Raw genomic sequence first — 26754 nt, forward strand, 5'->3', positions numbered from 1 at the left:
CATAAACAATAGAGGAGCGAGCTCTGTTTAGTGCCTAATAAATGTACATGTGGTTGTCCAACATGTTGAAAGGTTTATTAGATGTAAAAACTCTTTACCACTGTGGAGGACTGGAAATTTTAATAAACTTAAACAGTTTAAAACAATAGAATTAAAAGTGTCATTAACATTATTACAAATTATGCCTTATTGTGTGCCACAGACTTTCTTTTCTTTTGACAGTGGTAAGAAAAGAGGCTTTTAGTGTCATTTTTTAATACTGGTATAAAAAATTCTAGTAATGTGACAACCTTACAGTGAGTGAGAAAACAAGTGTATTTCCCTAAAGGAAATTCAACTAAAACAAAATCATTTCTACACATGATAACAGATGAGAACAAGTGAGGAGCAGCAAAAAGCAAAAAGAGGTCGCTGTACTATGAAATAGGACCACACCTGATTTGAAATACCTGGAAACACCCAAAAGGGGTTGGCTTTGTCCTTTAAAGATGCTCTTTTCCTCCAAGAGAGCATCTTGCTTGAGGCTAAAACCAGGTGAGTACTAACCTGTCTCACTGGTCTTGAGTCAAGACAACTACAATATTAGACTATAATAAGTCTGCTGGTGTAAACTTTCAGAATAAAACAGTTAACACTAACTCTCCTTATCCTGTCAGCACGTTTTATTGTTCATCTTCCATAGAGCTGCATGTTTTAGCTTTAAGCGGTCTTTGTTTTTCGTTACATTTGTACTGGACACCAAAATGAACTGAGGTGGTATTAATTTCTTTGGACTGGCATCACAGGCTTTCATTTTGAAGTCACAATTTCAACATTTCTGGTGACATTTTAGCTGACTCTAACGGACTTGACGCACCTCAGTATCGAGAGATGCGGTAACTGCGGTGCGCGCGCATAACGTCAGAGATGGAGAGCTTTTGTCAGACTAGCAAGATTAAATAGCGCAATGCCGGATGTTGGACAATTTGACCTTCAAAATAAAACAGACATACAATGCCTCAACACACGGTTATCTGTACTAATTTTAAATTAAATAAACTATTGTGGTTCAGAACCAGCAATAAATACTATTATTTCTGCTTTATTGAGCTGGATAGTGCAGATTTTTAAAACAGCTATTTTTAAAAAAATCTTTTAATTGAGAAAATGACAATCGAGAAGCTAAAATTCATTTTAAACAAATGAAGAAGCTCAATTAAGCTAAAATCCCCGTTTGTAGGGGGCACTCTCTGACACATGAAATTGTTTATTTTGTCTCACTTGTCTAACTTAAACCCTTTTGCTTTGAGAAAAAGCGAATAGTTTCACCTCCCGTGGTCTCTGAAAAAGCCTTCAACTCAAACAAAAGAAAAAGAAATAACTCTCTGATTGAACTGCTTACTATCTATGATAAAGTGCCAGTAAAAGGAACTTTTAACAGCGAAGCAAAGGTTGGCCACAAGTAGTGTGGGTGACAGGGCGTAGGGAAAAAAGAAAACACACCGAGGTGGATGTGGCACAAGGCAACAAGTTAGGTTATGGCCTTTATTTTGACTGTTACAGCCGGAAATGCTACTGGTTATTGCTCCTGACTTGACGCAGCTGCCTGCAAACACACACCGTCTCTTGGCGAACATGGCGGCAACTTGACAACGGCAGCGAGATGAAGACGGTGAGGGCTTGAAAAAGAAAAGAGGTCTGTAACAGGCTGTAGGCCCATCCGCTGACACAAAGGCAGACAGCTTCGCCATGTTGGAAGAGGATAGCGCCCTTGTCCCTGCACGACCGAGGCCGGGGAAAACGTAAACGCGTCGGTGTTTCTAAAAACGGAGTCGAGGCTACGCAGAGGAGCGGAGCGGCGCGGCGCGGCGCGGAGCTCAGGGCGGACGGGAGGACAGCGGCTTCACCGGTCAGCCATGGAGGATGCGGCCCGTGGTCGCCAGCGTCTAATTTGCCATCCGGCCCACGCTCATTTTAATGGGAATTACCGCTGATCGCAAAGGCAAGCCGGGACAACCCACCACCTGACACTTGAGGGGAGGAAAACGCGAAGCGGACCCCACGTCAATGACTGTTGCGGCAGAGGAGCCCCCACGGTGGAGTCGGCCGGTTCCCAAAATATGACCAGGGGTGCTGGGACGTGTTGGCAGCAAGAAGATGACGACGGCTTCCAAATCTGGCTAGAGCCCCCCCGCGACAACCAAAAGCCATTCACCGACTCAGAGAGGGCGCAGAGATGGCGACTGTCCTTGGCATCCCTCTTGTTCTTAACCATCCTCCTCTCTGATCACCTGTGGTTCTGCGCCGAGGCCAAACTGGCCCGGACCCGGGTCAAGTTCGCATCCTCCAACCTCCTCTCACCCCAGACCCACTCAGCACACAGCAGCCTCAGCGGAAACCCATATGCTATTTTTATAGGAAACTCTACCAAACATTTGTGGCGGCTTGAAACTTGCCACCAGAATAGTTTATCTAAAAACTGCTTTGCTTCCGCAGATGCCGACCATTTGTGCGGGGGCCTTTCGGACAAAGAGGGTAAGCGGGCTGTAAATATGAGCGATTTGTACCTTTCCTTTTGTAACTCCTACTCTCTGCTGGATTTGTTTTACGGGTCGACAAGTCCGGACAATTTGAACTGCAGCCTCGACGTGCTCGGCGATGGCGACACCACCAGATGCAGCCTGTGCGTCCAGGCGTACCAGCGCTACGACCAGCACGCCCAGGAGAAATACGAGGACTTTGAGCTCCTGACTCAGAAATATGAGCCGGGGGCATATTCAGTGAGGACGTGCATGGAGCAGTGCAAGGTAGGATGCAAAAAGGAAAGGGGTAGGGGGGGTGTATTGAGGAGGTGGGGGTGATGTAGTGGCCATCTGTTGATTTGGGCCCGGAGAGATGCCAGTTTTGGTCCTCCTCCTCCTCCTCCTCCTGTCGCCATGGAGACGGATGACAGATTCAAGGAGACTCCCGGCTCCGGGCCTCATGTTCATTCATCTCCTCATTTTGTTTAAGCCCCATGCTAATGTGCAGATGGAGGCCCTGCTAGTGGCTTTTTTTCAGCATCCAGAGCCACTTCTCTGCCTCTCCTTTTTAGTTCTCGCTCTGTTCTTTGACATTGAAGACCGCCCGGTGCTTCTTTAGCTCATAGTCCGCGTGATAAGGCGTCGAAAACCCCGATGGGGTTCTTAGAATTGCGCTATTGTCCGTTTATAACAATTCATTGAGCAGGAAGGAGGCTGCTGGTATATTCAAACAACTCTGGGAGCCCCTGTGTCCTGTGTGTGTTGTCGCAGTCCGCCAGGTGTTCATCATGGCCGACCACTCCATATCGAGAGCGATTCATTAAAGTCAAGAGGTGGTTTCCCTGCCTAAAGCGGCGGAAGGTTTTTTCGCTTCGACTTGTGTTTGCTCATTAACAGGCCCGCATGTAGGCCTCGTTTCGGTGAGGCCAGGGCTCGCAGTTTGATTGCCGTGCGATGTTTACCAGCTTTTAACAGATAAAGGGGAGTCCGAGTAGGCTGTAAATGGTGTCCGGGAAACGCCACTGTGAGCACGCTGCGTTCAGCACCGCGGACAGCTCCACGGCAGAGGAGCTGTCCGCGGTGCTGAATGGCACTACCCGACTCCATTCACAGAAGCCATGGCCAATCCCAGATGGCCTCCATTCACCCAAACAGTGGCAAAGACACAAGCACAGGCGTCAAAAACGAGAATCTAATAAGGCCATCTGCCTGCTTATACGAATCCAAAGCATTTAGATAGAGCTACGTGCATATGAACTGGGTCTAGTTTGCAGGGCTAGCTTAAATTTAGAGGAGGGAAAACACAAACAGACTAAGTGAATTCCGTCTGTGTGCATTCATCAAGCAGTAATCCATTTTCTTTTATATTCTCTTTGCTGTTGGATGTCTTAATCCCGACAAAGACAACACAGCCTTTTTAAGCGAGATAAAGCCAGCATTCATATGGTTGCAGAACTCACATTCTTATTTATATAATCATTCACAAACACTATTTGTGTGCACAAAGGAGCAGGAGATTACTGCACTTTAACTTATCTTACACTTAAACATGAAATCGAGTTTTACAGTCTTATATCCAATGATTTTGATGATACAGTTTGAAGCAGTGCTGCACAGTCAGTCTGAAAAATTGAAATTATTCCCTTTGTTCTGAATAGAGCTGAAATGAATATTAATCTCTTAGTTGACAGACATAAAAAATAAATGGCAACTATTTTGACAACCAATTGTTTCAGTAGAAAACGTGTCAAATATTCTCTGCATTTTGCAGCTTTCTCAGTCATATACAGTATATTATTGTAAAGTGAATATTGTTGGATTTTTGACTTTGGGTGAAACACAACAAGACATGAGAAGACTCACCTTGTACTCTGGGAACTTCTTCTACAGTTTGTCATTTTATAGACTAAATGGTTAATGGAGAAAATAATCAATAAGCCAGCATTAAAAATAACTGATAGTAGGAGCCCCAGTTCTGATTTCATTGCTGGAACCTTTATATCCCATTTGTGATGGCTCAAAACACTCTCTGCATACTGAGGCGTTCACTAATGTTGGGGATGGTTAACCTAAGCTACTTCAGAGTCTTGCTTCAAGGTTGGTCAGTTGCCAGCTTTACAATATGCAATCATGCTACACAGGATAAAAGGTGATGGCAATGGCCTGAATCAGCTTTTTTTGATTATCAGCCAAGACAGCACTCTTGCCATCAAGTATCAGCCACTGAGGAATGCTCCAATTTATGTGGAGATGTTTCTGCTTTGTGCTACTCTCAGGTCTCCACGTGTGATGTTCGTTATTTTCCTCTGCTGAACTGTTGCATATTTCACATTTTATCCAACACCAGCCTTGGGCTGTTGTTTCCCCTTTCCTCCTTCGAGCTCACCTCTTAGTACATGGAGAGAAAACAGTCATTTAGTCAAGCTAGTAATTTCTTTAACGACGAACCTTCTCTATCACCTTCTTGATTACAGGTTTGTTCAAGCCTATGTATGTGGTCGGCAGCATTACGGAAAGAGCAGCGTGACTCAAACAGTAATGTCAAGCTCTTGTTGAATTAATGGCTACCTGCCTTGAAGAAGGCAAGCAACGCAAGACAGATGTATATGGAATCTGTGTAAATATAGCAAGGCTGTAGTGTACACTGAACTGGTCTGAAAACATTAACCTAAGAGATTCCTGCTTCATTGCGTCGTTTCAACATGGAGAGAAGCAGTGGAGGCAGGTATCGTGAGTGTTTGGTTATCCAAAGCCAGCGGAGGATCTCTGACATTTCAAGTGAGGCTATTTGACATGGAGAGTAGCGTTTGTTGTGCAGGAGTGGCTCCTGTGGTCTGCAGGTGGTGCTTTGATTCCTCTCGCCTGAGGTGAAACATCACACAGTGGACACGGCCTGTGTGCGGTTTCTAACAATGGGATTCTCAATCATCTGACTCTGTGAAAACCCACCATTCATCTTGACAGTGGGGCTGGGCGTGAAACATTTAAACCTGGGTCGACTCACTAATGCTGACTTGAAAGCAGCATTTTTTTTCCTTCATCCCGAGTGTGCACCAAAATGTCAGACTCGCTGGTAGTTTCACGGGAAACAATGAAGCCAAAACATACCTGGCTTCTTAAAAAGCATGTCTGCAGTCCAGCAACTGTTAGCTATCAAAGGCCTGCGGTCTCCACACTGTTTTCACGTTATCTGATGTGGAGCTTCCAGAACACCATGTTTTTAGACTTTTAAGACTAAAGGAGACTGTCAGTGTAGTCGTTGGTGTTACACATCACTGAGTATATAACATAATAAAGTTCTTATTAGTGCTGCAGCTAACAATTGTTTGCATTATAGATTAATCTGGCCATTATCCTGTCCATAACCTATTATTTGTTTGGTCTAAAATGTCAGAAAATAATGGAAAATATGCATCACAGTGTCATAGAGTCCAGCGTGGCATATTCATATGTCTTGTTTTTGTCTGACCAAAAGCTCAAAACCCTAAAATATCATAATCAATGAACCTGATCATTTCCATGACTAATCATTTAGTGTAAAAATATAACAAAACAATGACAAATGTGAATCACAATTTCCTAAAACCAAAGGAGAAATTATCACTGTTTTTCACAATTGTCTTTTTGAATGTCCCCCAGTAGAAAATGTCCCAGTTGAGACATGATCACAGCGTGTGACAATAACACGTACATTTTTTCACAAAAACACACACACAAGAATAATGAATAGGCTGCACAGGTGTCTGCATCCTTATTCCTCCATAGTAATTTCACTCATTTTTGAGTTTGAAAGACCGAGCTCTCAGCACCTGCTCCAATACTCTCTAAAACCGAACAGATCTGCTTCTACTAGAGCCTCTATTATTACTTAACCCTCCTAGACCATCTCTGACCTCTACTCCTAGTATTACTACTACCAATCCTAATACTTCCTATTCATATTTTACTATGACAACTAGGGTATAAAATAATTTCAAAACACAATCACACTGACAAGTCTGTGCACAAATCCATCTCCTCCCCCACCCTACAGGTCCAATTGAATGTCTAATCTTAGCCAGTGTTGTGTGCAAGTGGAAAGGAGGACAGCGTCCACAGCGTGCTCCCTCTTTAGATCCTTGTCAACCGCACACATCTGCATTGATCTGAGCTCTTTTTGAGCCGGAGGGACGGGTGGCAGCAATACCAAGAGGCTGATCCCTATTGATTTGAACTGAGCCCTCCGCTTTCACTCGTCCTTCATTTGATAGTGGGCAGCTCCTCTGACCAAAATAGGGCAGTGCCTGGGCTCAGTGAAGACATCATGTTACTATCTGAACTTGTTTGGCTGTGTCATAAGACCTGGGAGTGTGTTTGTGTTTCAGTTTGGGCAGACCAGTCTTAAAGCTGCCCTCTCTTCATCTTAAATCTCCCTACCTACAATGTGGATAGTGATGCAGTCCTGTAGTAAATGATGTGTAACAGTAGGGATATCAGTTCTCAGGTGGGGGGCCCTGAAACAGAGTCTAAACACAGATGCAGCCTTGTGAATTGATGCTTTTCCTCTTAGCATCTGGGAAAGTTTTGCAAGAGCAAATCTTTCCTTTCAACAAAATCTCACCAAAATGTTGACAACATACAACAACTTCAGTCAGCTTCACAACCAGAATAAAAACTAAGGATTACTTAAAATCTAATTTTGAGCAGCATGATAACAGCATGATAAAGATTAAAATATCTCAACAGCTACTGAATAGCCAGAAATGCAACTCCAAATGAAAGCTAATGTTGCTCTAAAACTGCTGGGTGTGTAAATAAGCAACTGATGGCTAAAAGGTTGGTCTTGCAAGGTAAAAAATAAGCCATTGTTTACTTCTTGTTTCCCCTGCCCTGGGTTTTATGTGTATATATCAAAGCAGCAGTGATTATGAGGGCTCACTGGGTGGAAGTGGATCATACGGGTACCATTGTAGCTTTGATTTTCTACCATACTCATTCCCAAATCTAACAGTTATGTTGCACTCACAATGTGGTTTATCTCATCTAGGTGAATATCCTGTGATCGCTCATGCTTTTTTCTAATTGCTGCCTTTGTCATCCTTTTATTCATTTTTCATATTCACTGACACTATGTGTGTGTGTTATCCAGTCTCAAATAGCTTCCTGTGCATTAATGAATTAATGTTGCAGTGCGTTATTCACCTGTCTAGGGTGCACGAGAGCTGCAAACAGAAGTGCTCACGTGGGATTTCTGTCATTGTACCTCCCTGCAGCTGCTGTGAATGCTGACCTTGGAGAGGTTTTGTCCCCTAAAGATGCCTGGCCCACTCCACGACAGGCTTTTTATGAATGGGCAGATCCCTGAGCAGCATGCTAATGAGGCAGGAAAGAGAGAGGAGGGGTTAGCTGCTGCAGCACTTCCATATTGTTTTAACTGTGAACCACTGTACAGTGAGCAGATCAGAGCACATGTGATAACAGCACAGCTGGTGGACTGACGGAAACTGCATCAGGCAAAAGGGGGTTAAAGTGCCTCACCCCATAAATAGGCCTCATTTAACCTTTGTGCCATTTCCATTATAGGTGACATGTGAAGTAATTTCTCTGGCATACAGTAATGTTGTCAATCAAGGGTGAAGACTGTAATTAAAGCTACCCCTGTCTCTGTGCACCGGAATGATTCCATTTAGGAAACTGCCAGAGCTTAATCAGTCCACCACTTTTGTCCAGCCTAAAACCAGTGATCTATTGGCTTTTCCTCTAGCGCCACCATGAGGTTCACATTTGTGGCTTTTACTGAACAGTGTCAACAGCTGCCGAACTGTTGACATTCTGATCAGCTTCAGTCCCATTTTGTGTTCAGGGCTAATTAGCCAATGTTAGCATGCCAACAGACTAAACTCAGGTGGTGAGCATGATAAACATCAGCACGTTAGCATTGACTGTGAGCAGGTATTTGCAGTGGAGGTAGAGGTGAACCAACATTAATGCAATTCAGTGGTTCAAAGCCGCATAGGACATTATTCAGTTGATTTAACATACTTACCACAACAAGTTTACTGATATTTTTATGTGAAATTTTTGAGGTGGCCCTTTTTGTGTTTATTGTTTGAAGTGTATGTTTCCCCAAAGAAGACAAGCACACAGATGTGTTAAAATGACAGTCTTAAAACAATATATCCTCCCTTGAGATGGACTGCATTTAGTTGCCCAGCTGTTCTCCTGTTTATGCAATAATGAAACACCCAGAATTTAATTATAGGAAAAACATTCATTACTTTGGCTCCATAATTGTGAGAAAATGAAGATGTTGCAACCAGGATGTTTTTTTTTTTCCTGTGAAACACCTAAGGGTCAGACTAATACCTCCATCCATTTATGGGCATGACATCAATTAGTCTAACAGTGCTATTGTCTGCATAGGATTATTTTTACAGGGACAAATATAAGCCTGAATGCATACCCCAGGTGAAGCGTGCTATACTGGATTTTAGAATTTAACACATGAAGATGCAAACTCCTCATCTATCAAAGAAATTTTGCCACTGTGAATTCAAAATAGGCCACCTTAGAGATTTGTGTAGATAGCTTTTTTTTAGTGCATTGCTTTGCTTGCTGTGCCTGAAGATTGATTAACATCTCCAAAAATGCAAGACTAATAATAAAAGCTCATGAATAAACCACCATTAGGTGATTTTCCAACATAATACTTGTCATCTTATTTTGTCGTGTACAGACTTTCGGGAGGGGGTTCTCTTTGTGCAGTATCTATATGCCTGTTGTGTATGTGGGTAAATCATTTTTAAGTTAAACAAATCGTGATGCATTTCATTGCTACAACTGATAAAATTTTAACAACTCAGCAGCATTGTTCATAGCTGGTGCTGTCAGATATGAAAACTAATGTCTGGGTAACTCTGATATCCTGTATGCCCACTAATTGGATCACCAGTCTTCTCCTTACTCCCCAAGGTACCTGTCCCTTCATGTGCCCTTTATAAAAGCTTTTTCAAACCAGGTCTGCACGTATACAGTTGACTAGGTAAAGGGTTAGGTTTGAATCTCTGTTAAGCTCCGTGTGGCCCATCAGGATGATTGGGGATGATGTTTGTCCTCTTAAATGAATTGTCAGTCACTGGACACGAGTTTGGTTTATGAGAGCGACGGTTTGCCTAACAGCAACATCTTCTCAAAAAAGCCGCTCTACATTTGGAAGTTTTTCCCAGTAAATTGCTAAATGCATGATGTACACTGTCGTTTAATGCAATGATTTGATTTACAGTGTACAATTTATACGATTATGTAAGGTTTTTAATGTATTAAAATGTCCCACGCCAGGAAGCTGTAAAACCACATAAACCTATGTACCACCTGCAGCAACATAAAGGCTAACAAACTACAGTATCTCCCAGGGGTAACTGATAAACTGCTGTAGCTGAAAAGCTAACAGCTAACACTCAGACTGGGAGCATTCTAGTGCTAGTCAGTCAAAACAGCTCTCCAAAATTATTTTTAATTTGTCTGTATTGTGTCATTTTCTCACCCTAACATTTTGCTCTCGGGATAATATCAGTCAACAAATAGCTCTCTGACCCTGACAAGTTGTTAACTGTCAATTAACTGTCAATTAGTACATTTGCTTGCTTAATTGGTGAATATACAAAAATTTAAATAGCTCTCCCGTGTCATACAGGTAACTGTCTGTAAACCATGCCTCTGTTGGAAGCATCTGGAAGAGACTTTAAATAGGTTTGGAGTGTGTTTCTGGAAGTATGGCTATTTTAAGAGAAACCGGATACGAGCGCCGCCATCTTGCCTTGATGATGTCATTTGGAGACAGCACAGTAGTATTCACGTAGTAGAGCCGTGGGATCCCGCCCATACACCCGCCTGAACCAATCGCAAGCAGCCCTCACCTGTCAATCAAGAAGTTAACGCCTCTTTATAGCATCAAGTAACTATTTAAAACTAAACGTATCAATAAAATTAAAACTTTATTATGTCTATGGTTTTGCCTACACGAATGCCAAAAATCTCGTCTTGTTCGAGATTTTTGGGTGGATTAAAAAAAAAAAAATTATCTCATATCACACTGAACAGAATGGCTGCACTGTCAGCAAAATCACTCATGTTAACAGTAAATCTTTATGTAGTTTAAAAGTCTAACGGGTGGTTTGTAGTGAAAATATAATTGTATTCTGGTTAAGATAAGATGTGACTGCGATATCCTGTCTTTGAATATTGTTGCTAGCAGTAATGAACAGAAAATTCCTCTTTACCTTTTTTTGATTTGTTTTTTTAATTATTTTATCATGTACTTTCTTTTGTTTTCAGAGGAATTAAGTGATAATATTAAATACCGCTCATTTCATGAAAGCAAACAGTCAAAAATAGAAGAAGTAAAAGGTTTACATGCCACAGTGGCAAATTAAAGGGACAGTTCACCCAAAACTGTCATTAGTGTGTGAAAAACTTATTCCCTGTAAACCTGGTGGTTAATAAATGTTTGTTTTCTTTGTTTGTTCCTTCTGAAAAGCAGGCACGCAGGTAGCAGCAATCAGATGGTGGCAATATGGTGGGAAAAATGTTGTCCAGAACTATTAAAGCCAAGAATGCTGTTGTTATTTTGAGATCACTAGTTAGTTACTCTGTTATCTCTGTTTCTCATAATAACAGGTTAATTTATCTGGTTATCTCTAAAGATGATTTATCATGAGAAAACAACCTTCAGCAGCATCACTGAAGAGCACTAGTCTGTAAGGTTGCAGATAAGTTTAGTCTCCTACCTACCATCTGAATGTTGAATGACAGAAAGAGACAAATGCAGTTTCTGCTTGTCTCAGACTTTGACTGAAGTACAATCTGAGCTGTCAAGATGCCATCTATGTATGCTGGCACGACACACCACATCTCACATCTGTAAGTAATAAGAAGAAATGCCCTTTTGTTTTTTTGATTTTGTTTTTGGCTTGATTATCCCATGACCCCAAGATAACAGCATTATAGCCACTCTCTGCAGTACAGAAAAAAATGATCTCAACATTTTAGAACACTTTGATAGCATTTTATATATCGAGTCCAGTTTTCGAGTGCACCTGAATTTAGCTTTATGTTCCATATAGTGATAATAAAGAATCTTATCTTGCAAAACAGCTCTGCCTTGGCTTCTTGGTTAGCCTGATGCTGCCCTTTCAATAAATACACAAGACTAAGAGTCAGCCATGACTACAGCCATGCTAGCTAAGTTAAATTTCAGCACACAAACATGCTCATGTTTATCATGTTCAGCGTCTCAGGTTAACTCGAAACACATAGTTCAGACACTTAAATCTCTCTGTAAACTATTTAATAATCATCTGTACATTTATCAAAAACTTTAAAAATGCATTACATAAGAAAATTATAAAATTTATTATACAGTAATTTAGGCATTTTAATTAACTTACTTTAGTTGCCCCAGAATTGCCACAACTTTCTCTAACCCTAACCATATCATAGTCGGCATGCACAGATATTATAAAAATTGACAATGTTATTTTTTGCTGAACTATCAACGTCCTTGTCTATCTTGATGTGGTGCTATGCTTGGCAGTGATCTGACTTAGCTGCTCCATTTAGAACACAGGAGGATGTCCGTCCATTATCAGCCACCCGATACACCCACATTCCCGATGTTGCTCCCGCGTGACCTCTCCTCCAGATCCTCACATCGGATCTGCCAAGTGGCCACCTGAGTTGAGAGCTGCTGTGCTGCACTTCGAGGAGCTGCACCCCTGTCACACTGAGACACTCTTGAACAGTGTTCACCTCTTTTATAACTGTAGGTGTTAAATGGGAACGACTAATATTGGACTGCGTGTCATTTATACACTCAAAACAGCCCTAAAGCATCCCAGAGATATCAGAGAAGTTCTTTTTGACTCGAGCAGTCTAGGTTTCAAGGCCATCATGTTGACTGCAGAGATGTGAGAAATGGAGGAGGAGGGGGCGTATCATTGCAGGAGACTGTGGGCGGACTGGGAGGCCTCTTGGCTGTTTAACTTCCATTTTGTCCTTGTATATAAATCCTGCACTCCTGAATAGCTCTGACGTACCGTGTAATATACTGGAGCTCTACAAAGCAGTCATTTTTTATTGCAAACTTCCTTAGTTTAATGTCTTAGCTTTGTTGGTTTTAGACTCTGTGAATTGTTTGCTAGACTTCTGCTTATTCCCTTCACTGAACAGACGTCTGTGTGCTACAGGTGCATTCCCTTTTCAAAAAGCTTTTCGAGAAACCAGTGATGTAGAATCGCAGCCTGTCACACCCGAAAGGCGGTAATGTGATCATACCTCATCGACGCCCTGAAGCAGCACCTCAGGACAATGCCTGTATAATATTTTTCAACATGTACTTTTTCATCAGGCCCCGAAAACTTCTAACTTCACATAAACGTGAACACAATCTTATCTGCTAAAGATGGTTTGGTTATTTCACACATCTGTATTGAACAGCTAAGTAGCAAATGGAAATGCTGACCTGTTATGGTAAAAATGACAGGTTACTTGCCAAACACGTCACATGTGACATGTTAGCCCACTAATGGACAGAGAAGAGAAATGTCCAAACGATTTTTTTTTCTCTGTTGTTATTTTAGCTTGCTCCCCTCACTCTTTCCTAGACAGATACTGATGAATGTTAACACTGACAGAGCTCCATAAGGATCGGGGTCTCGACCACAATTATCTGCCCCCATCACTCACACAGTGACCTTTCACATTTTCCCTCCCTTTCAGGATAATAAATCTATATGCTGATTGCTCTCCCCCCTCGGGACGGCCGTTCCTCCTCACTCCCTCGCTGTCATTACTGTCGCTGCGTTGCTGGTAATGACGGTCATTCACAGTATTTACCTTGAAAGGTGCTCACAAGTGACGTCATTCTCCTATTGTTCTCTGAAGACACCAAATCGTAAAGGGTCGGCACGCACAGTGAATGAAAACAACTAAATAAATTCATTAAAAATTTTCAACACGTTCTTCACAATACAGTGAATAAATATTTACAAAGATTATATATTGGCTTAGTGGTAATATTAAACAGATCCCAAAGGTCTCATGATAAGTTAAACAGCAGGTATCTTCCCACAGTTTGCTAACATTTGTTGTGATAAGACTCCAAAAGCTACTGGACACAGCAGGCAAATTAAGGCTGAGTGCATGGAATTGAGCAGATATTTGCAAAACACATTTGCCCTTCTCTTGATCTTAAACGATGGGTTCACATTCATTCAAGTCTGAAAACAAAGCTATGACATTTCAGCAGCCAGTTAGTCAAATCAAGTGGGTGTCTTCCAAAGTCACAGTGTTTGTAGCACATAATTCCCTCTTTGTGTTACCATCCATCCACTGCAGCTCACATAGACGTGAAAGAATATGAGCCTATCCTGTAATCAGCAGTGGTATTCTGAAGTTGCACTTTGATCGACGTCTTGCTGTGTTGTATCATTTTCTTTTTAGTACAAAAGAAAAGCCGATTTGTTTTATACTTACTGCAAAAAGGGACGCGATAGAGATTACAATAAAGAATGAAAGAGAAAAAGAAAAAGAATGCACATTTCTTTGAATGCAGTTTTAAGTCAGTATAATCTGGTGATTAACTCAAATAAGTCTGTACAGAAACAAGTGTGACGTGAACAGTGCAGCTGTCCTCAGTCCAGTTTGTTTTGGTTCTTGTGTGTCAAAGTGTAAAAGCACCCACTCAGCATTTATCTGTCTCTGTTTATCGTGGAATGACATCTCTTGGGAGGGGAGTTGTTTCGTCAATATGTCCTGGGCTTAGGTCGGGCTTCCTGTAGTCAGAAGACTGTGCATCGATAGAGAAAGCAGAGCCACCCCGACCTGTTCAGCAGCCTCCCAGAGCTCTGATCCAGCTGAAAATGAATTCTTTAAACCTTTGGAGAGGAGAGCTGCACAGCTGCGCCAACAGGGATCTTGCAAGCAGAACTGGCTTAATCTACTCAACATGAAACCCAACATGGGAAACAATCTCGCATCTACTGGAAATTGGGTTTGTTTCCCACAGCAGATGGAAAGCCATTTCTTGCATCTACCTGTTTTGTAACCTAACCGATCCATTGCTGTGCCTGCGTGCTCAACCAGGCTGAAAATAAATCCCGCCATACACATTCATGACCATGTTTTCTCAGAACTGATCTACAAAACATGGTTCAGGGAAATGGATGTCATCCTTGGTCTTCCTGATAGGTGGAGCCAGTTCATGCTCCCATAATGCTCAACAAGACATTTCCAGTTAAAAGGTTCAGGGTTTATGGAAGCCCGTCGATACTATTGATGATTTCTAATTACTAGAGTGAGTGGATCAAGTGCCTCTTTGGTTTTAAAGATTTTAAGGACAAACCAAAGCCTTGTATATAACACATCAAACTTTGAAGAGAAAAGCCAGACGACACAGAATATTTGGAAGTATCTGAAACAGTTCAGAAATAAAAAACCATGATGCAGTATGAAAGAATTACAATACCAAAGGAATTGTAGTACACAATTCAACAAGGATTAGGATGTTCTCCCAAAAGTGATTTTCTTCATGTAAGTCTTCCAAATAAGATTAAAGCCAATCTGCATCATCTCTGCTGTTGGTAATCTTCAACAGGTTGATACAAAGCTGCATTACGTAACAGGTATCATCTATGACTGCGAATATTTTCAGAATTGTGCTGAAACATACCTACAAAAAAAAAATCAAAAATCAAAAAGTCACTTTTGAACTGTGTTACCGCCGGACTGGTCATCAGTCAATCTCAGGGCTGACACTCAAAGACAGACAACCACACACTTACACCTAGGAGCAATGTAGAGTAGCCAGTTAACCCCAAAGTTTTGGGGATTGTGGGAGGAAGCCGGAGTACCTGGAGAAAACCCACACAGGCATAGGGAGAACATGCAAAAACTCCAAGACTCAAACCTGGAACCCTCTTACTGTGAGGCGACAGTGCGAACCACCGCACCACTGTGCCGCTCAGTTTGCAACTAATTTTCTGTTGATCGACATATCCATTATCCATCCTCTACAAGGCACATGCTAGAGGTGGAGACTCCACCACTAACATGTGCCTCAGACATCCTCAAATGCCATCTGATCTGTAGGGCTGTTTTCACTGTGTGGCATGTCAGTCAGCCGGTATCAGAGCTGTCATTCATCTTAGCGAGAGCACAGCTTGGACTGGCTTTCCCTCCCAGAATTGAACCCCCAGGCCTTTGCTAGCCAGTCTTGACTATTATTCAGAAAAGAAAACACAACAGACTTTTTTTTCCCAAAAAAATTCTTCCCAACATCCTCTCTTTGACCCTCTTTTTTCATGAGAGTACTTGTTGGCAGAAGATGACACAGTGAACGTACAAACAAGAGTTGCAGCAAAATTGCAAACCATCTAATTTGATGAGAACACTCTGCCTCAGAGTGTCATTTTCCAGAAGCACACATACAGCGCCTGGATATGTTACATCACTGGGAGAATTGGATGTAATAAGTACGAACATCAATGCAGGAAGACAGACACCAGTATGCTTCCCTGTCCTGGTGGATTATCCGAGGGTTGCGTCAGTGACCGAAGGCGGCCATTGAGATTTGAGTTGTGAGCGCATCAAAGTCCTGTCAACAACATTTTGCCAGGGTTGACAGTGTTTCTTTAATGTTTCGATTTCCACTTCAAAAATGTCCTGATTTGAGGGGTTTTGGGAGCAGCAGTCTGATGATATTCTGAATATTTTGCACACTCAGTACTTTTCAGTACTAAATAAAAATAAATAAATAAAAATCTTCTCATCAGACGAAGCAACGCGGCTGAAAATAGTCCAGGTAGTGTGAGAGCTGCTTCCTGTTCTACCCTGGGCTGTGATTTGTGTGAGTGGTAATGATCTGTGTCATTCAGCTTCTAACTGGGATCTCACTCTGCAGCTGACTCATATGCTTTTTATAGTCTGTCATTCCACTTTATAGTCGCTGTGTATGCGCGCGACAACACCGTCCTGCTGTGAGGAAGGAGTGTTGACACTCAGTACCATATTGAGTTAAGTTTTTTTGTTTTTATTTTACAAGCCCAGGAGCTTAAACCAACAGGAGTACAGTTAATTTGGGAGGTACAGTACAGTACAAGCAGTACAGTATGGCTTACAACCGACACTCACATTTTACGAAAAGCAAAATGTGAGGGGCCTGTTCTTCAGATTGACCTTAGGGTTCAACTGAAGGGGGCTTCTTAAAAACACAGTTTAGGAGACAGACTTAGTCCCTTCGCTGGCAAGAATTAGAGAAAAAGTCTCTTCACTATATTTTCCAGGTGGCAGCAGGTGTTTAGCTTAGCTGAGCATAAAGACAGGAAATTGGGGAAAACAAGTGAACGTGCCGTATGTCTCCCTGTGTCTGCTGGACGTGTGTATCGGCAAATTTTTATTTAAAAATCAGAGGTGTAAAGCAGCTAAGTATCTTTACTCAAGTACAGCGTTGAGAAAAACCTGCATCTTATTTGAGCGTTTCAATTTTACACCACTTTATACTACTTGTACTGCACGGAATTTGGGAGGAACATATGGTACTTTTTACTTTATTTTCACGACATTTATTCGAGAGCTTTAGTTAGTGGTTACTTTTATTTTACTTTGTACAAAAAAAAATTATGAGTGAAGTGAATTTGGAAAGTTCTGGTTTCTTCTACAGATTTATTTCGCTGCAGTGTGAATACCAAGCAAACGCTTTCTCTGCTGCTTAGCGGTTCCTCGCGTCCGTGGACAAGGTCTCCCACCATCCTCTCTGTGTCAGATGACAGGCATGTGAACAGGAAGTGTGAGGGGAAGCCCTGTGCCACGGCGAAGCAGGATGGAGGAAGAGCTGCTCTGCATGTCAGATTTCCAGGAGCTGTCAGTCTGAGCTGCTGGATGCTGCTGGAATGACCAAAACTGACCCGCTTTTACAGCACAAAAGTCACACGGGGGGCCTGTTATCCCTCTGAGCTGAGCTGTGGATTCCCCTGAAGCCGAGCAGTGAGAAAATCTTTGTTGTGTTAAACAAGGGTAATCTCATTGCATCATAAACATGACTTAGCTCTCTCTGCAGTTGCTAATTTATGTTACATCAAGCTCCAAAATGGTGATATTCCTCCTTCTTTTACATGGAGTGCAGCTCACTACCTGCTGGCTGTAACATCAGTACATTATGAAATAATGTGACCGCCCCACACACACACAGACACACACACACTCCCTGTTGAGGCACAGTTGCTCCACTATTTGATGTGAGAATGTTTTCCGCTCTCAGGCTGATTGATGCTATATGACAGCACGCGGTCAGAAACCTCCCCAAAGGCATCAGATGCACATTTGTCAAACCTGTCGATTGGTTTACGTTCTGGGCAGAACACAAACATTAAAATGCTAAATGACTGTTGTGTGAATATCAAATCAAGACGCCCCATTCTGGTTAAAAAATAGTTACTGTCTGACCAGTGTTTGCTGGGTAGGAGCACTTAAATTGAACTGGTTGCAGTGAGTTTTGGCAGTCTGGTCATTCACCATCACCAACTCTACAGCCATGAAAGAAAGACGGCTAACATTAGCTATGAGGGCTTGCTGAAAAAGGGACAAAAAGTGTCTCGTTTCAAAGCTTCAATCAATTCAGGGCACATCTTACTGCTGCCATTAGAAATGCCAACCCAGAGACTTGAAATGGAGATGCTTTTTTCCCCCAAATATATAAATATAAATGCTTTTTTTACCCTTTTTTGTGTCTGTTGCTGCAGTATCACCGTTGTGTATATTTCCTCACACAAAAAAAGTGAGTAGAATTAAAATTTCGCTTCGATTTTACTTAAGACCACCTTTACGTGTTTCTAGATAAGAAGATGTCAATATTTGAAGTTAATCAACAAAATAGAAAAAGTCATGCATGCTGCAAACCAATAATCATTCGCAGTTTTAAATCAGGTTCTGAATGGTATGTTCTGGTGTAGGAGCTGGTCTACGTGTATACGAGGCCCGCATGGGACAGAAAATAACAAGCTGTCCATGACTTGTTCTACGGTCTGCTTCTTATATAATAGTAATCACTGTGGTGAAATTGAGATGCCAGCACTGCTGACACTTATCTGCCAAAGCGTCAGTGTTTGAATCTTAATTTTTAAATGTTATTTTTAGGCTTCAAAAGATGTGCATAAGCGCTGGCAGAAAATGTCTAATTGGCATATTTTACATCTCTACGTTAACGTAAATATCCAATACATAAGAGGCACCTTCTTTTCTTTATTTCATCTTTGAGATTTTTATTCGCAGCGTTTGTAACATGACACCTAAAGGTGGGGGTGAAATGCAGTGTTGCACAAATTGCCCACCTGGGGCTGAAACCAGCTGCAGGCATAAAGCCCAGGTGGAAACAGTGGCCAGCTTGGTGTCTTTCCTGTCTGTGTCTCTGGGCGTCTGTACATTGTTTGAAGCAGACTAAGCTGCATGGCGACAGAGGCTTTTTGAATGCCAGCTTCCCATTCACACTGATCACATATTAGACTGATCAAATCAGACTCCAGGCCTGCTTCCTGACTAACTCAATTTGCTGTCATACGCTTCCCTTTTCACGCTGAGCACATGCACACACATTAACACACGCGCACAGAGGCCTGGATGTGCGCTAAAACGCGCACACAAACAGAAAACCAACAGAGAGTGGGGCAGCACCCATTGAGCTCTAATGAAAAGCAGAAAAAGCCGTTACCCTGGCAACTGCCAGCATACATCTTCAGGAGGACCCAGATTTCCTGTCTGACTGCGATCGCATTGTTTTGGCTCTCTTTTGATAGCCACAGCATCTCTAGACGGATTATCTCACCACTGGCAAGAATTTATGCTAAATCATCGTGAATTAAGCAGCAGCCATTTGCGCAGACAGAAAACACAGCACTGAAAATCCTCACTCATGGATTTAACACCTCCGACTCTGACAAAATACGGCAAACTCCTAAAACACAAACATAATCAATGATCTGATGGGATTTTATCTTGTCCTGGAGCAAGTTTCTCCTCTACGGCGAGAACGCTGCTGCCAAAAGCAGAGCATCACGGGAAGGAAACTGTCGGTGTGATTTACAGCATACAAAGAGATGTAGTCACTACAGCGTCAATGAACATGTTTATTATGACAAGTTATGAACAGAGAAACATTTTTTACCTTGCACCACGAGCATAACCTGGATTAAAATGGAGACAAAGCTCCTTTCAAGGCACTAAAACCACACAGTGCACAAATGTATTTTTTAGCTTTTGAAGGATGCGTGTGTTTCCTGGCAAACAGATGTGAGGATTTACCCTCCACAGTACTGTATATTCCAGACTCATACTGTACAACCATGAAGTCAACGCTAGTTTTACAAAACATTTGGGTCCACGCTGTTCTCATGATTATCATTCTCATCACCATAATCAGATTATTATAATTATTATAATTGCCTGTGCAGTCTTTGTTATCTTCATATGTTGGTCTCAACAGGAAACCAATCAGACCCCCATTTGATTTCTTGCCATTTGACAAAGCAGGGGACAATGGAGCAAGGGTGGAGTATTGTAGAGGCCCTGGGTGTAATTTAACCAAACATTCACGACACTTTAAAACCACAATGACAGTTAAATACCCTCCCTCCAAGTGCAGTGTGTTCCTCTGTAGTTAAATTGACATTGAGGATCCTTAATGTCTCTACCGTCACATCTTCCTGCCTAGGATTTATATTTCTGATACTGTTCATAGTAACAAGCAGCAAATGTCAGACCAGGAATTTGAATCACAAGCTGACTTGAAAAAATGCCAACTAGAAGACAAAACATGTATTTCCATGTTTGATGGAGTCTTACACGTACACATTGTCTGGCAAAGTCAGAAATTGTTCATTTTCACATATGAGATTTCTGCGTTTGTGTTCTTGTGTTAGTTTCTTTTCACGCTGCTTTGGGGTGGCCGGGGCTTAAGTGGGAGACAGGTGGCGTCACATTCTCCGACGTACCCATCGCATTGAAGTCACACTTGGATTCAAATACGGTCTCATCAGACCAAAATGATTTGATGAGCTTTTGAGTGCTACACGAGATCATGTGTCCTTACAAAATATTGCTTTTGTGCGTGTGTAAAACTGTCTTAAATTTGAACGTTTTATTATTCCCCTACTTGGTAATTACCTGATTGCCACTAATGGTTTGTTTTTGTTTGTGATTCATGGCTAAGCCTTTGTGCTTGCATGTGTCAGGCAGTCAAATGAGTCTCTCAACACTTTTCCTTCACTTAGTGACAGCACACGTCTTCTGTTATTTAATGGACAGATCTTTCCCCTGCAGGTCTTACTGAATCCGAGACAATAGGCAACATACTGTGCTGTCATCCCGTTACAGATAGCAGCTGCTGTGATGTAGCAGTCCATTCAAAGAGTTAAAGTAAGGCGTCTGGACTTGTGAAGATTGGCTTGAAGACGTTTCACTGCTAATCCAAGCAGCTTCATCAATTCTGACAAAACTGACTGGTGGGGAACAAATATATACATGACTTGCCACTGCTGGTGACACCGAATGACAAAATTCGTGTGTGTGTATGTGAGTGGAAACCCTGAAAACCTGAGGCTTGCTAACATGAGGTGATGGCATCCAAAAATGAAAATAAAAAAATGTAAAGGGGCGAACGCTCGAAAAGTGAGCTGCATTTTTTTTTTTATCAGTTTAGTCTATTTCTTTCTTTCATAGTTTTTGTATGCTGTGTTGTTTTGTATTGTAATTTAAGTTCTTGTGAAGTCCAATGTTTAAAATGTTCTCATATAATTAAACATTTCTATTTTGTTCTGTTTGTGTTATTTTAACTTTTTATCAGTATTGGCCTTAAAAATCCAGTGTCAGCCAGGCTCTGATTTTTAATATAGACACCAAGGGAACTTTTCTCATCTACTGCACCACACTGTCACATGAAGGTTTTTTTTTTTAATCTGATCTAAAGTTAGAGCTGTTGTTCTTCATTTGCTTGCAGCTCCTTTTATATACTCTCAAATCAGGGTCACGCTGCCCATTTACAAGCAAACCAGCCCTTGTCGGAAAAGTCACACGGACTCACATGTAGGCTGTAGTTCTGATGACCTTTCATACCACCATGTTGGTGGAGATTTTGGCCAAACAAATCCGATTACAGTCTTTGTACAACGGATTGTCTGTGCTCTTTGCTATAATTTCCCTTCTCTGGTGTTAATCCTGGTAAAAAGCACATGAAGAAATTGCTAAAAATGAGAATGAATCCAGACTGTGGTTTGCCCTTGGTTCATTTTGTTTTGCTAAGCTTTCCAAGCCTGAGGCTTTGGCTATTACATGTCACCATCTGTCTCCTTATACGCATAAGTCTGTGCATTTTGTATTACATTCTGCCTCACATTGAACTACAGCAAATTTAACTTGGAAGAGTACTGAAACTTAAATTTGATGAGGTTATTTGGTACCATTTGCTTTAGAATCACATTGTTATACTTGGGCAAACATAGCAGACTAAATGAAAAAAAAGGTTATTTGATTGTTTTTACAAACCTCTTTGTAGCCAGGTGCCTTAGAGCTGAAATGGTGCTGACCGACAGAAAATTAAACAGCAGCTATTTTTTTTCTAAGGATACATGAATCAGTTAAATCATTTTTCAAACAAAACTGCAAAAGCTTTTCAGTCTATCACTGGCTGAGGATTTTTAGCTCTTCTTTGTCTTATGTCTTATAACGCTTGAAGACATTACCTCGGCCTGTTTAATGTCCGCCATTGTGAAAGTTCAACCATCCTCTTACTGTTGCAGAAGACTTCAATCCATATCCCATTAATAAGCAAATCAATACAGTGTATTTGGCATGGTTTACTTTCTGCTAGCTAATGCTCTGCAGTAAGATTGATCTGATATCTCAGTGGCTCTGCTAGCAGACGAGGCTAAAATCTCCTGAGCTATCAGTAATGCATGAAGTGCTGGGAATCCATTTTGGAAAAGCGTTTGTGTTTGATGCTCAGTGGATTAAGTACACAGGCAATTACTTTAGAGGACAAGGTGTTAGGGTGACAAATGGACAAATGTCTCTTGTGCTACAGACAGAGGCAGGCAGGCAGGCTTGAGACTCAGCAGAGCAACAACTTTCACCAACCCTCCAGAGACTCATAAACCAGCACCTACTAATGCCATCTCCTCTTCTCTTCCTCCTCCTCCTCCTCCTCAGACGGCCTATAAGCCCTGGTTGTGCGCTCAGTATTTCCCCACCACCCAGCACTCCTGTCAGAAGAGGATACCGTGCCACCAGTACTGCCTGGAGGTGCAGCAAAGCTGTCCGTTCATCCTGCCCGATAACGACGACCTGATCCACGGCGGCAGCCCCAGCTTCATCTGCACAGGTTAATACCCGCCCGCTGACCGATGTTACCTGCTGTTCACAGCAGCAGCAGCAGATAAGAGCAGACTGTGTGTTTGCACGCCTGGGTGTCTGTGTGGCCTTGCTTTGTCTGCTGCCTCAGAGAAAACCTTCTAATTCAATTTATGTTAGTGAATAGCGTTTTATAAAAGAATGCACGGTATTATTACAACTACAGTGTGTGTCTCCTTATTTACTGGATGGCAATTCTCCAGGAATACAGCGAGGCGTCTGTGAAGGCTTTCTGATGACATCTAGTGGTTGTTTTGAGCATAGCTGAGCTCAGACGAGCATTTTAGCAATGCATTGATAAACTGAATTTGGCCCAACTCTCAGTATTTACGACAGTTTTGTAAAGTAATACTCAACAAGTGCTCGACGCTGGCTTTATGAAAACAAATAAGTTGCCTGGACGAGCTGAACACCACCACAGCATCATCTTAAAGGTCCTCCACAGCCACAGTTTATTCTGCTGGGTGACATCTCTGCTCTGGTTAATACAGAGTGGAAGCCTTTCGACTTAAATCATCTTCTTCTTAAGAAAAAGTGAACAAAAAAAAAGAAACACCAAAAAGCTGGTCTAAATTTTACTGCAGATTTTAATTAGTCTTTTCTCTGAAAGTCTTTCGATTATCTTTTATTCATGTCCTTACTGTAAAATTGAGAGTGGCTGGACTCATTACTTTGCCATTGTTTGCCATTAATTTAGAAATTTCTCATTCTACTTCCAGTGTGTATTGGTGGCTATTGTGAAGCTTATCTTTCCACTAGTAGATAAAGTTTTAGATTAGACTACCTCAAATCTACCCAGTAATGGTGAAACAAGTTGTAGCAGCTCAGTAGTATGTTTTCAGACATTTAAAACTCACACATAGAAAATGAATGTTAAAGGCACAAAGACAGAACCAACAGGGCAGTCAGGAAGCTGTCAGAGAAGAGTTCTGATCGGGAAGATTGAATTAAAACACCTCTGTTCATGCTTTGTTTAGCCAAAGATGTGTTTAGTCTACCAGTACGGCAACCTTTAATGTCCAAAATGGGTCAATTTTCTCTCAGTTTGGGATAAGTTTTTGAGTGGACGTCAGATCAGCCAGTGTTCGATCTGTTCTCATCGTCCCGTAGTTTGGCGGAAACTGAGAGAGGTTTGCCCTGTGTAGATGAGTGCGGTGACAGCCTGTTTCGCGTACTTTGACAAGTTACGACTTCCAGAGTCATCAGCTGATGGTGTGTCACCCTCTGTGTCTTTGTGGACTTTAAAGGGAATTTCTGATACTTTTAAACCTCTGGGCAATTCTTACATTTGTTGCAGTGTAAATGATTCCTACTTACCAAAAGTTTTGGAACTGGTCCAGAAGATCGCCTCAGCTGGCAGCCACTGGCAGCCTTCTTGAGTGTTGTCTTGCATTTCTGGTTAAAAAACAAGAGGATTTTATTCTTTAACAAAAAGCTCAGTCTCTGTCAGGATCCTTTCAGACTCTTAAAGGAACAATCTCAGCCTGTGAGTGGCAAACAAAGCATTTTTAGTGGATGCAACTTTGCCCCAAAGGATTATATTACGGCCAACTGAGGTGATCTATTAAACCAGCTCCAAAACCTTTGCTGAATATGAATCATTTACACACCAAAATATGGAAATATCAGCACCCAGGTTTAAAAACACTGAAATTCCACGTTGTGATCAGGGCTACAAACTGAGATCAAGTCATCTTTCTCCAGAGCTGGGGTCTGTCCAAAAAGACAGTCCATGCTGGTGAGACAACCATCACTGCGCTGCAATTAAACTGTTCAGTCCGAATTAGATTGTTATCAACAGATGTTGGCTGTAACCAAATAGAAGCAGTTTTTAGACATCACTCAGATGCCTTGCATCTGTTTCCAGTTGTAACCCTCACATTTCTGCTAAAGCTGAGCTTTGTTAGATTAAACCTGTGTGGTGTCAGCTTGGTTATTCATCAGGCTGATATTGGCCTTTTAGTGGATCTAAATTGCGAGTCATTTATCATGAGACAACATAAATTTGTCTGTGTCAAATCAGTGAGTCGGACTGCTTTAGCATCATTTAGTTTTTATGTCATTTTGCATGCAGTATCATTGGTTTGTCAGGTATCTAATATGCTGAATTAAATTGTTTCTCAACTCATTTTCCATGCTGCTGTTTTAAGATGCACTGGATTTAAGTTTTTCAGCCCATTTTTAAGGATATTTAAAGAGTTGCAATCCAACTGAAAGAAGTTAACCCATAAATCTGAGATGTAAATGAAGGCTCGTTTTCATTTCAATGCATTTTGTCAGTACAGCCTTGCTCGATCTGTTCTGACCAGCAGTTAATGTTAGTAGTGTTAGCAAACCTTAGAGAGTAGTCCCAAATATCACTGAATCATTTCACTGAATTAAATGAATAATGATATACTGTTGGCTACTATTGTTACTCCATAAATGTAATGGTCAGCAGCTGCTTTTTGTTCAAAGTTACGTGGCTTTAATGTCTCTGAATCTGAAGGCCGACTAATTAAAGATAAACAATATGAGCATCATTTATTTGTTATTGATAACATCATTTGGAAATACTTTTTATTAGCATCAGCTGTCAGAAAACCAAATCACTTTGACTCTGGCTATTAATAGACACATCCTGTGCAGCTGGGAAAAGTCAGCTTTTTTCTCTCGTCTTCTCTTTCTCAGGACTCTTGGGAGATCATCTATTAGACAGTGAGGCCGAGTGCTGCGACGTTCGATGGGACTCCAAAATGGACAACCCCTCAGGCGGGACACTAAAAAGGACTGCTTCTTCCTGCCAGCCTGAGGGGGCCTCAGTCACCTCAGCTGCCACCCCGAGACTGTGCAGCGGGCGACTGAAGATCTGCCTGCTGGCCCTCGTCCTCCTACACACTGTCATCATCATTTCATCCTCCCATAATTCTACATTGGTTGGCGTGGCTGCCATTTTCTCACCAGAGGAGAGTGCTTCTAATGAGGAGTGAACCTTGGGGTTGTATCTGAAGAGTGATGTCGCTCGAGAGGATTATGGCTTTCACAATGTCATGGCTGCCAGGGACACATCTGGCAAGACATGCTGGAAATGCCTCTACAGTCTGCCGCAGATGAACCATCAACGACAGGAAGTGGGAGGGTTTTAACTGGAGCTAAGGGTGCTGGGATTAGACATCGACCGAATCGAGATGTTTGAGAACCACCCACCCCCTAAAGAACTGACCTCTTGCCACTTGAAACCTGCTCATTGTTTCTATTCCATCCAAATGTTTTGCAGCATATTGTCCCTTATATTCCCTCCCTCTCCCCCCCTTCCCTCCACCCTCCCCTTCCCCTTCTGACGTTTTCGTTGTGTGTATGGATGGCATGTCAGAGGAAAAAACGGACATCGATGAGGTGTGCGCTCTCACTCATCATTACCTTTAGATTTTTGCTGCATTTTTTTTCAGGTGCCAGAATGTTTTGACATATCAGCTGTGTTCCACTTCCTACTATCCATCACCTCGAAGACATCTTACTACTTTGTATGTGATGTTGCCCGAGGGCCTGCCAGGACTAGTTCACCCATCACACCTGTGTCTTGTTTCCCTGAAAACAAAATGTATGTGGTTCTTCTATATTCCAATGTTCAGCTTGTATTTTGTCCCACAAAAATTTATTTTCATCCCTTATGCCTACATGTTTTAGGACCTTAAGTGCTCTGAGACTGGCTTGCTTTATCTTCTCACTTATTGGGCCATTGAGGAAGTTAGGAGTGTGGCAAAGGTAGTGACAGTTCAGCTTGAGCTCATGGGGTGCTGCAGGAGTTCATGCTGAGCTTAGTCGCCGGGACAGGAAGTGGTGT

The 26754-nt window shown here is 41.9% G+C and overlaps 2 protein-coding genes across 3 annotated transcripts in view; one reads left to right on the forward strand and one right to left on the reverse strand.

Moving 5' to 3' along the window:
- acp2 (acid phosphatase 2, lysosomal) overlaps positions 1–26754 on the reverse strand; it is an 84178-nt gene that overhangs the window by 47609 nt on the left and 9815 nt on the right. Inside the window, exons 3-4 of one of the 2 annotated variants that reach the window (XM_046382891.1) lie at positions 24249–24326; positions 7683–7853 (exon numbers count right to left, since the gene is read on the reverse strand). The gene's annotated coding sequence lies outside the window, so the exon portion shown is untranslated. Of the gene's footprint in view, positions 1–7682; positions 9140–24248; positions 24327–26754 lie in introns of those variants that run through there. The other variant, XM_046382892.1, reaches the window with a different exon arrangement.
- Positions 1573–26657, forward strand: nalf1 (NALCN channel auxiliary factor 1). The gene is made up of 3 exons (XM_046382893.1): positions 1573–2786; positions 22731–22902; positions 25602–26657. Exons 1-3 carry the CDS (start codon positions 2100–2102, stop codon positions 25898–25900), a joined length of 1158 nt encoding a protein of 385 aa, XP_046238849.1. The 5' UTR covers positions 1573–2099; the 3' UTR covers positions 25901–26657.

The sequence above is a fragment of the Scatophagus argus genome, chromosome 24 (genome assembly GCF_020382885.2).
Source record: "Scatophagus argus isolate fScaArg1 chromosome 24, fScaArg1.pri, whole genome shotgun sequence".
Taxonomy (NCBI): domain Eukaryota; kingdom Metazoa; phylum Chordata; class Actinopteri; family Scatophagidae; genus Scatophagus; species Scatophagus argus.

Coding starts and splice junctions, on each gene's coding strand:
- nalf1 (XM_046382893.1), top strand. CDS start 2,100: ATGACCAGGGGTGCTGGGACGTGTTGGCAGCAAGAAGATGACGACGGC. Junction 2,787..22,730: donor CGTGCATGGAGCAGTGCAAG/GTAGGATGCAAA, acceptor CCTCCTCCTCAG/ACGGCCTATAAGCCCTGGTT. Junction 22,903..25,601: donor CCCCAGCTTCATCTGCACAG/GTTAATACCCGC, acceptor TCTCTTTCTCAG/GACTCTTGGGAGATCATCTA.